A 16,589-nucleotide genomic window follows, 5' to 3' on the forward strand; every position below is an offset into this window, starting at 1 on the left:
ATCCCAAAGAACTCTTAAAAAGATGTTAAAAGTTTTTTGCTCCCTAAACTTCAAGACTGAGCCTGCAATTAAGTGTTGCCGAAAACAGCCTCTTCAGAAGAATAAAATTAAGAAAGAAAGAGCACAGTTGCCAGATTGGAGAATTTGTATGTCCCAGCCTGTTTAGAATGTAGAGTTGGTGGTCTGTATTTAGGGATTGTAGCGGCTGAGGCTCTGGTAGTGCCTACCAATGCATATGAGGTGAGGGGCCCTCTAAGGACTTCAGAGAGGCTGGAAAGACATTCTAACAAATACTGCAATCTGCTTATTGCATTTCAGGCAATTTGAGAGGACCCCACCTATCATGGGGATTATTATTGATCACTTTGTGGACCGTCCCTATCCCAGCTCCTCTCCCATGCACCCCTGCAATTACAGGTGAGGAATGTGAAAAGGTGCTCTCCCAAACTGTAGCTAGGCAAAAAGCATCCATCCTGCACAGGTGCATAGAGCACCGTTAATCAGCACTCACTCACCAGTGGGCAGGGGGGCACTGAGACCTCACGTCGAGAGAAATCAAATGGCTAGTTTCCCTTCTTGCTGCTGCCTGTTAGGTACATCAACACTTGGGGTATGTCTTAGAAAATATGGGGGCAGTTTAGATCTTGATGGTAGTTATATGACTTCTCAGTAGCAAATTACTTAGAAACTATAAGAGTGGCAATAATTTGTGAAATGTCCTTGGCATATTAAATGGTTTTCAGGTCACCATCTGGCACAATTATATGTCAGAATAAAATGTCTCCAGGTTTAGATCCCAGAAAACAGAATTCTCAGGCTGAGGGCAGTGGTGCCTGAGTCCTAGCTACTCAACAGGCCGAGGTGAGAGGAGTGCTTGAGCCTAGGAGTCCGAGGTTGCAGTGAGCTGTGATTGAGCCATTGCACTCCAGCCTGGCCAACAAGGCAGGACCTTGTCTCTAAAAAAGAGAAAATTTTAAATAAAAAAAATAAATAAATAAACAATTCTCTAGAGGTCAGAATAGATGTGTATCAGGAAGGGTATACCTTTAAGTGATAGATAGCTTATTAAGTTGGATAGATTTGTTTTTAAGGTTTAGTTATTTGTTTCATTGAGTGTCTATTCCTGATAATTCTTTGAAGACCCAGGCCCAGCCCCCAACACTGGTCTGGCTTAAGAAAATACTCTATCAAATGATAGGTCAGGTAAGATGTTTGGGGTTTTTAAAAAAAGTCATTTTCAAACCTCTAGATGCTGCTGTCTGGAGATGTTTGAAATTATCAAGGACTCAATATGGCTCTCTTGCCAATGTGAACTGTGCCTGAAACAGTTCTTAGCACAACTGCCATCCTCATCTAGCCACCCCTTGTATCCTGTCTGAAATTGACTGCCACCACCATGAAATTTGGTATTTCTTTCCCCTCACTTTAGAACTGCTGGTGAGGACACTGGAGTAACATATGCATCTGCAGAAGACTCTCAGGAAGTGTGCACCACTTCTTTTTCCACTTCTCCTCCATCACAGGTAGGGGGGAACAGATGCTGGGGTGGTGGTAGTTATTTGGAATGTATAGGCCTCATGAAATGGTGTCCAAATTTAGCTACAGTCCTTTTTGTTCATAGTGGTGATTGTTTCAAGGGGATTATTTTGAAGGGTAAAAGAGAGTCTTCTTATCTAGCAGATAATATTGCAGTGTTTCTAGACTGCAACCATTCTTTTTATTTTGAGAGAGAGTCTCGCTTGGTTGCCTGAACTAGAGTGCAGTTGTATCATCATAGCTCACTGCAACCTCACACTCCTGGGTACAACCGATCCTCCTGCCTCAGCCTCCCAAGTAGCTGGGACTATAGGCACCTGCCATGACACAAGGCTAATTCTTCTGTTTTTTTTTTTTTTTTTTAAGTAGAGACGGTGTCTCCCTCTTGCTCAGGCTGGTCTCAAACTCCTGAGCTCAATAGATCCTCCCACCTTGGCCTCCCAAAGTGCTAGGATTACAGGTGTGAGCCACCGCGCCCAGCCTTGACTATAACTATTCTTAACCTATGAGATTACAGTTAGCCTTTACCTTCCTGGTGGTGTCTTAAAATTCCCTAGAAAATCAGTCACAGAATTTCAAATGTATTCTAACACCAAGGAGGTACTCTAGCCTATACTTGTTTATTTTGTAGCTACTTCTTTTTTGAAGTGGTAAATTTGCTTCCTAATAATGGAAGGAGCCCAAAAAGAGCCAGTAGTTACTTAGTGTAAAATGCCACTAAGAATCTAGTAGTGCAACTTTTCTTAATAGTTAACACAGATTTCTGCCTATCTGCATTCTCTTTCCAGACATTTCTAAGCATTAACTTTTCCTTTTGAGTCAATATTCAGTGGCAGACCCAGTTTCAGTAAAACACAGGCTCCAAACAATGTTGTCAGCATCTTTGTGGTCTTAGTGTGTACATGGTGCTGAGACTGCTTCGGCTACGCTGTCATTTTTTCAGCTGGTGGGATTTCAGGGGCACATTTCTTGTCTCTCACCCATGTCCTTATTCTTCAGCCTTGTTGCCTCCAGACCCCGTCTCTGCCTGCATCATCTCCATTCTTCCCCTCCTCCTTTTTTTTTTTTTTTTTTTTTTGAGATAGAGTCTTGCTCTATTGCTCAGGCTAGAGTGCCGTGGCGTTAGCCTAGCTCACAGCAACCTCAAACTCCTGGGCTCAAGCGATCCTTCTGCCTCAGCCTCCCCAGTAGCTGGGACTACAGGCATGCGCTACCATGCCCGGCTAATTTTTTTCTATATATTTTTCGTTGCCCAGCTAATTTTTTTTTTCCCGTTTTTAGTAGAGATGGGGTCTCACTCTTGCTCAGGCTGGTCTCGAACTCCTGAGCTTGAGCAATCCTTCCTCCTTGACCTCCCAGAGTGCTAGGATTACAGGCGTGAGCCACCGCGCCTGGCCTTCCCCTCCTCTTTGACTTTCACATTAGATGGTTTCTTCTAGACCTACCTCAGTTCTTCTTTCCTTTAAATTAGCACAGATTATCCCTTTTCACCATTTTATTTGTGATACTTAAATAATTAATTAGCTGTCTCTGAGTGTCTATTTTCTGTGGTTTTTTAATTCCAAAAATTAAAAATTTTTTTCCATCCTGGGTTGTTGAGGAAATACTGGATTAAAGTCATGGTTCTAATCAGTTTCAAAAGCAGAAGTTAACTTCTATGGATGACATTGCAAAATCCATGGATCGCTATTATTTCTATTGTCCTAGTTTGTTTAGCATGAGGACGTTCTTGTTCTGAAGTTGTCTAGACAGTTTGGTTTGGGAGTGTGAGAATTGTTACTCCCTTGTCCCCATAAAAGTATGTAGACATAAGTGTTGGCATTGCTCGGGCCGAGGAAGCTTCTGGAATGCTTACTGACACAGCAATGCTAACAAACAAGGGAGGGGCCCACCTTCTTTAGTGCACATTAATGGAAGCGCATTAGTTTTAGGTAATTAAACTGTAGATATGTCACATTTTAAGTCCATTAAGGAAGACCGGGCATGGTGGCTCGTGCCTGTAATTCCAGCATGTTGGGAGGCTAAGGTACAAGGATCACTTGAGGCCAGGAGTTCAAGACTGGCCTAGGCAACATAGTGAGACCCCTTCTCTACAAAAAATAGAAAAATTAGCCAACTGTGGTGGTGCACACCTGTGGTCCCAGCTACTTGGAAGGTGGAGTTAGGAGGATCGCTTGAGCCCATGAGTGTGAGGTTGCAGTGAGCTATGATCACATTACTGTACTCCAGCCTAGGCAAGAGAGTAGGAACCTGTCTTGAAAAAAATAAAGTTTCTTAAGCAAGGGTTTTTGTTTTGTTTTGTTTTTGTTACAAATAATAGATTTCTAAACAATAAATAAAGTTGTGACTTGGGAGATAGGAGCTATGGGGAGACTGGGCCTTACCAATTCAGTATTGCTCTTTCTCTGATACAGTGGACATTTGACCCCAAAAGTAAAGGGAAGTTAAGTAGTTTCTACACCTGATGTTTGCATCAGAATTTGTTGGCCTGTGTAAGGAGAGGCTATCTTTTTCATGGTTACCGTCTCCTATTGTGTGTTGTCACAGTTTAAAACTAGATCACTCTAAGTTTTCACTAGCAGTGAATACTCCGTAAGTGCCCTGTCATTACTCCCTGAGGACCTCTGACCAAGGGTCATACAGTTTAGTGCAGAAATACTCATTTTGAACCTTGATGGCACAGAGAAGAGAGAGAAAATTATTTGTTTATTATATCTCCTCATTCCTGTTAATGTTGAAATAGTTTCTTCCTTAGTGACTTGTATAATTATTCAATTCAGCAACTTCCATTGAAACTTGTACTAGAGTCCAGTAAATACATGTTTATGTGATATTGTTTGTTTTGCCAACAAAACAAGGTTCGTTGTGTCATTTGGGCACTGAGTTGACTCTAGAAATAAACCTGCCACTGTGACCTAAGGTCCTACCTCCTATTCTGAGCACTAATTAGCTAATTGGTGAGGTTTCTAATTGGTAAACATGGCACAGCAAGACTCAAATAGTCACAAGGCCCATAAGTAGCTTTGAAGTCATAAGAGTTTCGAAAGTGCCCAGAAAGTGCCTCACCGTTTAGTCCATCAGGTTTGCCTACATCATCAGGGACTGTAAGAAAACACACACGCACACACACCTCCCTGCACACCCACTCATCTTTCCCAAGGTGACGTAGGACAGCCTGCATTCTGAGCTTTTTGAAGATTTGGCCAACAAATGTCAGCTGTTTCTGCCTGTCCCTGAAGAATCTGGGTGCCCTGAAAAACGCTTTCAGTCGAACATTACAAGCCCTGCATCCTCATTTATCTTTGACACATCTTGCATCTGCTCTTGGGCCCTTCCTGTTGGAAACTGTTCTTTAACTTCTTCCCACCCTTTTTTGACTAAAGACAGAATAACTCTTGGCTCAAGTTTCTCTCTGTTGCCAAGTCATACCAGCTGGACTTAGCTTTGTTTTCTAGCTACTCATCAGGGAGACAGGCATGCTTGGAGCACCCTGAGATAAACATCATTCTGGGGACCCTTCCAAGTTGTCCCTATGGGAAGATAGCAACGCACCTGCTTCACTCCTGACTCACCAGTGTCCGTTCCAGCCTCTCTTGCTACTGCCCCTTTCAGAGTTTTTTTCATTTATTTCTCAAGTCCCTTTTCTTTTTTCTCTCGTTTCTCCTGTCTCTGTGTGTATCTGTGCACAGTGTGTGTTTACTGTCACAAAGGCACATTTTCAGACCCCTACTCCTGTGGTGACGGACACTCTGAGGGTCCCCATGGCAGGACTGGCCTTTTCCCATCAAGTGAGTCCATAATGGGAAGAAGGGGATATAATCAGATGGCATCTTTATATTTAAAAATTGTAAATAAAGTAAAGTACAGAGTGTTATTTAAATATGCCAAGTGTTCTGGGGGATTATTTTGAGGCCTGGTGTAGTAGATTTTAACAGGACACAGCCACAGCCACCCAAAATAGGAGTTTTCATTTGCCCCTCCTCCTACCATTGTTGTGAAAAATACATGGAGTTATTTATATCAAATTTCCAAATAAACAATTCAAGACTGGTGTTCTCTCTTTTTTCAATATAAATAGAAACCCTCCCTCCCACCTCCTGGGGTGACGAAGGGTGTGATTAGAGAAGATGGCCTTCTGCTCAGAGGGAGCTTAGGACAGAGGAGAAGATAGAATGACTTTGGAGAACCTGATGGCTTTGGCTCCAGGTTCTGCCTGGGCTTGTGCTCCACAGATTTGCTGGGCTTAAAACTGACACAGTTAGCTGAGCCCCTGAGAAAGTGGGAGTAAGGAACTCATTTGAGGCCTTCGGGAGGTTCCACGGCTAGAAATCCCGATCCCAGTACAAACAAGTCTCTGTGTTTTCGTCTCTAAAAGTTAGCGGTCTGGTCTGTCCTTAACCCTTATCCCATCAGGCCCCTGTACCGAGGGCACATGGGCTGGGAGCCATTCCTTATCTCTCCACTGGAAGCCCACTTGTTAGTCACACTCTTAGGATTGCCTACTTTTTCCTCGCTTTTCCTCTGCCCCTCTTTGTTTTTCTCTTGCTTAGCTCTCAAGCTCTCGCCTTTCCTATCAGCCTGCTGCCCTGGGCGTTGGATCAGCTGACCTGGCTTATCCAGTAGTGTTTGCTGCTGGCTTAAACGCTACACACCCTCACCAGGTATCTTTAAAGATGGGGAGGACCATGGGGTTTCCAGTGTTGCCTCCCCTGCTCGGAGGTAGTTGAGGGACTTCTGATAGCACAATTTTCTAAGTGCTATATTCTGAAGCAAAGCTCTTTGGTAACTTTGGAGGACTAAAGTGGCTCTGAGAGTACGAAGCCTCCTAGACTTCAGAAAGGAAAGAAGACTTTTCCAGGATTTTTCTCCCTCTCTTTCCTTTTCCCTCTCTAGTCATTACCATGCATGTCTTCCATTAACTGAGTCCCAGGGAGGATAAAGACCCAGGGATTCCTGCCCACTTGGTGGCATTGGTGGTGGAAAACTCAAAAGCACATACTGTCATGCTAGGAACTGAGTGTCCCTCCCTCCTGCTGGATGCTGCCATGATTCACTATATCTTTCCATTTTTTTCCCCAAAGCTAATGGTTCCTGGGAAGGAAGGTGGGGTACCCCTTGCTCCCAACCAACCTGCCCACGGCGCCCAGGCTGACCAGGAGAGATTGGCAACCTGCACCCCTTCTGACGGGGCCCACTGTGCCGCCACACCTTCCAGCAGGTGAGTTCACATTTTGACTCTGCCACTCCTGTGGCTGGCCATGGGCCTGGGCTCCCTGACACACGCGTGCTTGTTTGGTATCAGTAAAGAGTAGCTTTCAGCATTGGCTTGGACTTGGCATTTGTGCCCAGAATGTAGACTCCTTAAAGTTCCCTGATAAGAATCTGATATTGCAGCTGGGATGTAAGGAAGCTGGCCTGGGGCTTCGCTACTAACAGGAAACAGCAGGGGCTTGGTTCTTGTCACCCTTATCCACTGTGGGGCTGTCAGATGTTTTTCTCTTACCCCAAGATTTATCCCATGGAGTCAGTCCTTGGTGTTTCCCGAGAACAAGATCGGGTGTTTACCACAGCCCTGAAGTCTGGGGCCACAGTGTATCTGTGGTTGTAGTTGGGGTTGAATTTCTTTTCCTGCTACATTAGAGCCTCATGGAGATCCTTTAAAAATAACTTTTTCCACATTTAAAAAAATTTTAAATCTTTGTCTTTTCTAATTACTGAAGTGGTACATTCTATAAAATTCAAGTGGTCATGAAGACATTAATTAAGTAGGAAGTGAAAGTTCTCATATTTCCACCCTGTGAAAATCACCGCTGTCACCTCCCTTTCAGAAATGAGAGAACCTCAGAAGGGTTAAGTAATTGGCTTACGCTCACTTAGCTCAGAAGGCAGCTAGGGCTCCAGGGGATCCTCTGACTCCAAAGCCACCACCCCTTCTTTCCATTACACTCAGCGCTCCCCCAGGACTGCCTTGCGGGTGCCTTGGCCTGCCCTGCCCTGCCCAGCCCTGATACGGAAGGCCCCAGAGGTAATGAGATCGCTTTGCCCGCCCACATCCTAAATGATCTTTCTCATCAGAGAAATTCCTGGGGTTTTTTTGTTTTTTTTTTTTTCCATTCCCACAGTGAAGTGGTGGGAGGGAAATTGTTTAGGAAAATTTTTTTTGTGCCATCTGTCAGGAAAAAAAATTTACTTCACTCTTGGCTTCTTAAACTTCCATCCTCTCTCTTCTCTTCCTTTGTTAGATGATCACAGTCCTTTTACACTCTAGTTTTCGGAGCCTTGACTCCTGGGGCATGGCCATGAGTAGCTAAAGACTCAGGCTCCGTGTGGGGGTCATAAGAGCTCAAAACCTTCCACACAGGACTGGTCCTCTGTGCCACCTGAAGTCCAGAGCCCACTTTGACTGCATAGTCCTCCTGACCACCCTGAGCTCCTGTTTTTGGCCAGAGGACTTTTCTTATCCCCTGCTGCTTGCAGGGCTATGACTCCTGGTTTGGCAGCCACAGTGTGGGGCCCCATTTCTCTGCATAGAGCAGACTCAGCATCGTCTGGAGGGCTGGCCAGGGAAGGAGTGGGAACAGCCAAATGGAATGTGTTACTGAAAGACGTTTAGGAACAGAAGGATGATTAGGGGCAAGCAGTGAGGAGGAAACACAGCACAGAGCACAGAGAACCTTAGCCCTGCAATTTGTGAAGGGTGGGGAGAGCTCTGGCTGGCTAAGGAGTCAAATTTGGGACTCTTGACTTTGAATAATGGCAATGTCCCTTGTGAAATAAGGCTTAAATTTAACATTATACAGTCTTATGGTATTTTTAAATAACAAAAGAAGAAGAAAAGTTAAAATTTGGGGTCTGGCTATGTAATATTAGATTAATGCTAAAATTGCAGTTGTTTATGGGTATTGCTTACCTATATCTATGATTGCTGTATGCATGGTAACTGGTGTTTATTACTGGTATTTCCCATTAAATTTTAAGTAAGCTTCAAGTCAGTGACAAATTGGACTAAAGGGGAAAAAAATCTTAAGTAAGCTTTACGCAATTAGAACAGAATGTCTCATTCACATACGTGTAACTCTTAGTTGTTCCGGGAAGTGTAGCCCTCTGCTGTCAACTCAAAAGGCAAGGGTGACAGTGGTAGCAGCCAGACCACATACTGCCATCTCCCATGTTGGGTGGGCAGCGGGGACCAAATCCTGCCCTAGGCTATAGCCCCACCAGATTGATGGGGGACCAAGTCATCTCTGCTGTGGTTTGAGAATGAGTACTAACTTTACCTGTCTTCTCCAGTGAGGATACTGAAACCGTATCAAACAGCAGTGAGGGACGGGCCTCCCCCCATGATGTCTTGGAGACCATCTTTGTCCGAAAAGTGGGGGCTTTTGTCAACAAGCCCATCAATCAGGTGATTCTTTTGCCACTGCCCCCTGTGAGAATGTCTGAGTCCTTAGATTGAGGCCCTATGGGTAGCGTTCTTAACCTGACATCCATGGAACTATTGAAATAGCATGCAAAAGTATGTGTGTAAGTTTTTCTTTGAAGAGGATTAATAACCTGTGACACTCCTCCAGAAAGAGTTAAGAATTATTGTTCTGTGACCCTTTTAGCCTCCCACAGGAGAGGGAGACTAGACACCATTTAGTAAAAAACACTGCATTGTGTCATTGCCTCTGCCTTACTTGAATTAGGAATTTCCTCAGCGGGGCCAGCGAAGCACATTATTGCTGAATTACTGTGGGTCAAGCTTCCAAAGCTGAATTCCCTGCGTCCTCAGGAGCCCAGCCCTTGTGTGTGCTGTGGGTGTATGTGATGGGGGACAGGGAGGCGGGACAGCTTGGGGAGCCTCTAACAAGACGGGAGCCTGAGGGGCAGTGCGGTCGGCCGAGGTGTGTGAACTTGCTGCACCTCCAGGCTTCTGGCAGCCTGTAAGGAAGCACAAGCCGGGGTGGGACAGGCACTGAGGCTTTTCTCCTGTGTCTCCTCAGATGACTCTGACGAGTTTGGACATACCTTTTGCCATGTTTGCTCCCAAGAATTTGGAGCTGGAGGATACTGATCCCATGGTGAGCCCACCATTGACGAGCAGTTTCCAGTGGCTGGCGCAGTGGTCATCTTTTTGTTCCTGGGCCGGAGTCACTCGATCCTCTAGAGGCCATAAGCCATGCCCCTTGGCTTAGGAATTTGTAGCCAGCATTAAGTTCTTCCCCAAATCCTCAGATTTTTAACAGTAACTCACCTCCAGTTCACAGAATGAGCCCCTAACTCTGCCTTACTCTTAAACAGGTGAACCCTCCAGATTCCCCAGAGACAGAATCTCCTCTCCAAGGGAGCCTGCACTCTGACGGCTCCAGCGGGGGCAGCAGTGGCAATGCGCATGACGACTTCGTTATGATTGACTTCGTAAGTTGCCATCACCTCTTGACCTTTGCTGTCCCAGGGGAAATAAACCTAGAAGCACCTACTGCACTTGAACAAGATTTCCTTCACAGGGATCAGATGGGCTGGTGCAGACAGAAGTAATGGGACAGGTAGGGCCCTGTCTGGGGAGACATTTGGAGGCCCATGAATGATAAGGTATTTTGTGCCATGACTCTGGTTGAAATTCATAAAGAAATTCAGCTCCAAATGGAGATTTTTTTTAGTGGTATCCACTTAGGTCCTATCCATGTAGGCCCTGGATGGATAAGCCTTGGCTTTGGAAAAGAATGTGAAGGAAAGGGCCATAAACCTAACCAGGGCAGAGGAATATTATCACCAGCATTGGAAGTCAGTGGTCCAGAAGGGAAAGGTGTAAAAGATTCCTCTCCCTAAGATGAGTCTGAAGGAAACTTTTCTTTGATAATGGCTGGAAGGAAGAAGTCTGTTCATAGGTTTTCTCCTCTGTGATTTTCCTCTGTGGTTTAAGGCAAGCTAAACTGAGTCTGTCTTCTTTTTGAAGAAACCAGCTTTTTCTAAAGATGACATTCTTCCAATGGATTTGGGGACCTTCTATCGTGAGTTTCAGAACCCTCCTCAGCTGAGCAGCCTCTCCATAGATATTGGAGCACAGTCCATGGCTGAAGACTTGGTATGGAAACTCCTGCCTCCCCCACAACACATGCTCTGACCTCCCACCCTCATTTGATGGTCCTTCCTGTGCCACAGGCCTAAAAATTTCTTCCCGTTACTCTTCCCCACCCCCACCCCTCCATCTTCCCTGTAACAGGAAAGAGAGCTTTTAGACTGTTATCTTCTTTGGATCACACTCGAGATTTGCGTTGTGCCTGGCAGTCATTATCTGGAATTTGCCTGTGCTCAGTTCCTCCTTTCTCTGCCCATTGGTAGCATTGCTTACACTCCTGTTGTCGTGCCTGGTGTCCTCTGCGTGCTGGTCCCACTAAGCCAGCTGCTGCAATAGCTCTTGCATTCAGCTGTTTAGCTTGCCAGGCAGATGCCAGTCGTACTGGGCAGAGCAGAACGTAAGGTCCTGAGTGTTAGCATCCTTGTCCTTTCCACAGAGAGCTCCTTCCCTCATCTAGCTCTGCAGTCCCCAACTCCTGGGCTGTGGACCGGTACCGGTCTGTAGCCTATTGGGAACTGGGCCGCACAGCAAGAGGTGAGTGGTGGATGAGCAAGTGAAGCTTCATCTATCTGTATTTACAGCTGCTCCCCATCACTGGCATCGCCACATAAGCTCTGCCTCCTGTCAGATCAGTGACAGCATTAGATTCTCATAGGAGCACGAGCTCTACTGTAAACCACGCATGAGAGGGATCTGGGTTGTGTGCTCCGTATGAGAATCTAATGCCTGATTATTGACTTTGTAAGTTGCCCTAAGTTGCACAATAAATGTCACGTGCTTGAATCATCCCCAAACCACCCCTCAATCCCCGGTCCATAGAAAAATTGTCTTCCATGAAACTGATCCCTGGTGCCCAAAAGGTTGGGGACCGCTGATGTAGCTGTTCTCTTGCTTGGCCAGATAGCTTGATACTGACCATGATTACCACATCTCTGCTTAGGGCATTTCCTGTTTCCTGCCTCTGAAGGGCTGAAGACTGCCCTGCATCCAGCCTGAGCAAGAGCGAGACCCCGTCTCTACTAAAAAATAGAAATTAGATGGACAACTAAAAATATATATAGAAAAAATTAGCCAGGCATGGTGGCTCATGCCTGTAGTCCCAGCTACTTGGGAGGTTGAGGCAGAAGGATTGCTTGAGCCCAGGAGTTTGAGGTTGCTGTGAGCTAGGCTGATGCCATGGCACTCTAGCCAGGGTGACAGAGCTCAGGACCCTGTCTCAAAAAAAGAAAAAAAAAAAAAAAAAGAAGAGTGCCCTGCATAAGCCACGAACTCTACCACGAGATGTCTGAGATGGAACTACCACCTCCTCTGTAGAAATTAAAGGCCACAGGAATAAATAGCTGCCCTTGGTCTGCTTTAAACATGCTTAGTAATAATAACAATATAGTAATAATTACTGTTGTTATTACTTACTGTTATTAATTACTGTTAACATTTATCAAGGCTTTCTGAGTTCTAAAGCATTTTTCTAAGTGCTTTACATGAATCTTCAACAGCCTTAAGAGGTAGATTTTCTTATTGTTCCAGTTTCCAGATGAGAAAACTGAGACTGTGACTGATTAACTTGCCCGTGGTCTCACAGAGCCAGGCAAAACAAAGCTTTGGTCCCAGAGGATCTGGCTCCGGGATTTAGCCTTTTAACCACTAAGTCCCCTGACACACATTTGGCAGGAAATGGTTTCAGTTCCCCCAATGTGAGGCTGCAGCCACTGGTTCCCAGGCCTCATCCCTCCTCAGGCAGCTGTGCCCAAGCCAGCCTCAGCAGTCAGAGTGTCTGGGCCGCTGCACAAGCTCTGCCAAGCACCTTGTGCTTAGCCCCCTGCTGCTGGGAACTCTTCCTGCCATGGTTAAACTCTACAGAGGCACTTTATGTTTGTTTAGTCACCAGTGGAGACAGACCACCTGGTTAGGATGAGATTTTTTATTCATAACTATTGATACTCGGATAGTTAAACTTCTCACAGTTCTGTTTTCCTCTGCGTCTCTCTTTTTTTTACCATTCTCTCAGCCCCCTCTAACCACCCACCAGTGGTGTAAAGATGGAGACTCCCGGGCCTCGACACAGACCTGCCGAGCGAGACCCTCTTGGGAGTGCGGGTGCACTGCCTTGTTCATGTTCTCCCCGTGGGTTCTGATGCCAAGCAAAGGGTGTGAAGAAACCGTTCATAGACTTTTCTTAATTTGTAGCGCTCCTACACTTGCTGTTTTGTTCTACTGTCAGCTGGATCTGTGCCGAGGATATTTCATGTTTGGTTTCTATGTCATCTCATTCTTGTCATGGTCATTTTTCTCTCTCGTTGAGTGTGTGGCCCACTTGGACTCCCCAGGCTGTTCTGTCAACCCCCAGCCCCCAAAAAACCCTAATGAATGGACACACACGCACCTCCCTGTCCCGTCCTGTCCCTGCTCAGCTTCCCGGCATTCTGCTGCCCAGCGGAGCTCTGCGTCCCACTCCCTTCCTCTCCTCTAGGGGCCTGGGCTGGCTGTTTCTTCAAGGCCCTACCTGAATAATCAGCTCTTCTCTCCCTTCCTGGTACAGGACTCATTACCAGAGAAGCTGGCTGTGCACGAGAAGAATGTTCGAGAGTTTGACGCCTTTGTAGAAACCCTGCAGTAAAAGTGTCCACCAGGACCAGTAGCATCCCCCTTTTGTGGCCCCAGGGGACAGAGAGCCTTGCGTGCATCAGCTGCTCCCATCTCTCATCCTGCTCCAAGCCAGGTGGAAGGGAGGGTGGTTCCCCCATGGGGACCCAAAAGTCTCTGCTCTTGGACCCACTGGAAACTCCTTGGCGGCAGTCACCCCAATACCAGTGTTTGAGAGGACTCACCCTCTGGCCTTGGAGATGGGGAGACCCTTTGTACAAAGGGGCCCTCAGCAGAGCCATAATCAGCTGCTTCACAAGGGTGTCACCCCGTTCCTCCTGCTGCCAGCCCCCGACCTGGGCCTGCCCTGAAGCTGGCCCCTTGCCTGCCTGCTGTTGCCATCAACCATTTGACATTCCAACTGGCGGCCCAGAGAGTGGTGCGGAGGCAGAAAGAGGAAGGAGAGAGTGCTGGGAGGAAGGAGGAGGGGTCTTTTGGGTTCTTCGTTGTCTCTTTCACCTCCTGCTAGCTTCTTCCTCTTTCTCTCCCTCTCTCTGCCACCTGTGCCTGTACTTCTGGCAATATGACAGGCCTGCCTTCCCAAGATAGAACTCCAAGGCCAGCCATTCCCACCTGAAGGTGGTGCAGCCCTTCCTAGAGGGTCAGAGCAGCTCTGGGGGCTGCCTGTGCTCAGTTCCTCAGCGACAAGGGAAACAAACAGAATCCTGTGTCTCTAGGATTCTGTCACTGGGAGTCACGACAAAGTTTCTCTTTCCTTCCCCATTGCTGCTCCTTGGTTATAGAACACGGTAAATATTTATTACTTTCAGAGAAATCAGATATTTTATAGAGAAGATACGTTTGAGGTTAGATGTTTTCACTCGGGGAAGGTGGAGGGCCTCTTCCTGGGACAGAGGCCTCCTCCTGTGGAGGCTCTTCAGAGTCTGGGCTGCTGCTCTGAGGATCTTCTTTCAAGGCTAGGGCCGGCTGAGGGCCACGTAACTTCCCAGAACTGCTGCATTTGAACTGACAAAGGCTTTACCCTGGACACTGACATGTTCCTGATGAGAGCCTTACGTCTCCTACGGCTTCTGCAGAGTGACTGACTCCATTCTGGCTGCCCAGGAAGTCTTGTGTGCTAAATGTAATGACCACATGTAGTGCCCAAGGGACTTTGTGTGTCCTTATCCTGCTGGGGTACTTGTTCCTGATCCTTAGGGCTGGACTACGGAGCTTTTCCTCCTCCTGCATAGGCCTAGCCACCACCTCCCTTTAGTCCCTGGGTCTGTACACTGCCCTTGGGTTTACTAGCTAGATTGGCTCCTTGTTGAGAAACCAAAGCTGGGCATATGATTGACTTAACCCTTCAGGTATTGTTACTTGAATAAGTCAAGTGCCTAGCCGCAGCCGCTTACCATCTGTCCTCTCCCAACCTCCCTGGCAGCCCTGACTGTGGAAGCTAGGCCTGCCCCATTCCTCCTGGCCCATACAGGGTACTTCAGCGGTGGCAGCTGTGCTTCAGTGGAGCAGGTGGCTCTCTCTCAATTGCTTGTTAGCAAACTGCATGTGACATTGTCCCATCTACAAGACCTCTGAGGGCCAGGACAGGCTCTGGAGGGGAGCCCTGGCCCTGTGCATGCATCAGCTGCCACAGAAATATGTTCCAAGCAGTGGTGGCCAGCTCTTGCCTTTGGGCCAGAGCACATGTGTGCCCTGCTGAACCAGATACACCCACAAAGCCCCAGCACTGAGGAGGAAGGCCCCTGGTAAAGTATTGATGCCTTCCCACCCGCCACATCTCGGCTGCTGCCCTCTAAGTCCTTGCATGGAAAGGCCTGTTGGCCACTGTCCAAGGCAGTCCTCTTTGACACCCTGACTGTTGGCCTCCGCAGCAGCATTTCACCAGGGCCCCACCTATGAAGAGGCCAGGGAAGCTCTGCCCTGACTTTGAGCTGAGCCTGGGAGGAACAAGGCAACTGTCAGGCTGGCCCTTGGCCCCTCAGCCCTGTACCACGACAGGTATGAGCCCTAGACTGACTCCTGCAGCACCCTGGGGATAGGCTGGGACCAGCCATCTATCTACAGGTATGAGAGTCCCTCCTCTTCCAGCCTACTTTGTTTGGAAATACCAAGCTACACTTCAAAATGTATTCAAGAGATTTCCAGTAAAATTTTTTCTGTACTTTATCATCCTCCTGTCCTGCAAGTTTTCCCAGAACCTAGTGCTATGCACCCCCCACCATACAGGTCTGGGTCACCGATAGCCTCCACTTGTGAAGCGCTGAAAGACTTCAGGGCCCCGCAGGGCTGTTTGAGTCCTGGGGCTTGGCCTTGGCCACTTACTGGCTGTACAACCCAGGGCTGGTCAGGAAACCTCTCAGAGCCTCACTTGCCTGTCATGGGGCTTGTATTTGAATATTCAGTGAGAGGGTGGATACAAAGTACACCCCTAGCAAAATCTCCATAAAATGTAGGCATTGTCACAGCCCCTTACATGACAGGACAAGGGAGAGACAAGGTGCCAGGCGGGGAGTGTGGGGCTCCCCAGGCTATCTGGGGCACGCTGTGGCTGAGCAAGGCCAGAGAGCAGCCAGAGAAGGGAAGGGGTAGAGGGAAGTGGCAGGAGGTCAAGGGCTGGTGCAGGCTTGCTGGCTACCCTGATCTGACCAGCGGCCCCAGCGAGGGCAGCCGGTGGTCTCTGAAAAGCCATGAAAAGTAGAAGAGCCCTGTAGGGATCAGTCTGCCTGGCCTTTGGGGGCTGTGGCTGCAGGCATCTCAACCCTGCCTGAGCCCACCCAGCCTCCTTGTTTGTACCCACTGTGGGCAGAGGGAACCGAAAGTGGAGCCAACATCCAGAGGCAGAGATGGTTCTGGAGGCAAAAGAGAATAACTGACCAGAGCTGGGCAACTGTTGTCTGGGTTGCCACCCCACCCGCTTCAGGCTGAAGCCAAGCCCCAGGACAAAAAAGGGCTGGTTAGAAAATTCTAAATTCAGCCCAAACCTGGGGCCTGGGCGCCCTTGCTTGTTAGTGAACTGCACATGACACTGACCATGCAACCAGCCAGGACAGGGTTTCCCAAGCCCTGGGTCAAACATGGTGAAGACACTGTCCCTAGCATCCCCTTCAGTTGGGATCCCCTTAAAGCAAAGTGCTTGGTTGCCCCGTGACCAGCAATGGCGTCCTGCCCCTTTAAAGCGTCTCCCCACACTCCACCCTGGAGATCCGCGGTTGCTAAGGCCTTGGTAAAGTGGCATTTGAGTCACTCAGCAGAGGCCCTGCCAGGAGCCCAACCCAAGCAAACAGCTCCCTAGTCTGGCTCACTCTCCTGCTTCCCTGGGTCACTGCCTCACTGTTCCAAAGTCACCCAGCTAGATCTGAGCAGATCCAGGGAGAGAGAGGAGGTTGCC

At 47.7% G+C, this 16,589-nt stretch overlaps 1 protein-coding gene across 3 annotated transcripts in view; it reads left to right on the plus strand.

Moving 5' to 3' along the window:
* The window catches only part of ATG13 (autophagy related 13), a 45,786-nt gene extending 30,425 nt beyond the window's left edge, over positions 1–15,361 (plus strand). The window contains exons 11-20 of one of the 3 annotated variants that reach the window (XM_069471296.1): positions 319–417; positions 1,430–1,523; positions 5,226–5,324; positions 6,114–6,197; positions 6,618–6,754; positions 8,827–8,941; positions 9,522–9,599; positions 9,820–9,936; positions 10,475–10,603; positions 13,137–15,361. In XM_069471296.1, the coding sequence (XP_069327397.1) occupies positions 319–417; positions 1,430–1,523; positions 5,226–5,324; positions 6,114–6,197; positions 6,618–6,754; positions 8,827–8,941; positions 9,522–9,599; positions 9,820–9,936; positions 10,475–10,603; positions 13,137–13,214 (1,030 nt within the window). In that variant the 3' untranslated portion in view covers positions 13,215–15,361. Of the gene's footprint in view, positions 1–318; positions 418–1,429; positions 1,524–5,225; positions 5,325–6,113; positions 6,198–6,617; positions 6,755–8,826; positions 8,942–9,521; positions 9,600–9,819; positions 9,937–10,025; positions 10,065–10,474; positions 10,604–13,136 lie in introns of all 3 variants that reach the window. The other 2 variants (XM_069471297.1, XM_069471298.1) reach the window with 2 other exon arrangements.
* The last annotated feature ends 1,228 nt before the right edge of the window (positions 15,362–16,589 follow it).

Source organism: Eulemur rufifrons, chromosome 6, assembly GCF_041146395.1.
Source record: "Eulemur rufifrons isolate Redbay chromosome 6, OSU_ERuf_1, whole genome shotgun sequence".
Lineage (NCBI taxonomy): Eukaryota > Metazoa > Chordata > Mammalia > Primates > Lemuridae > Eulemur > Eulemur rufifrons.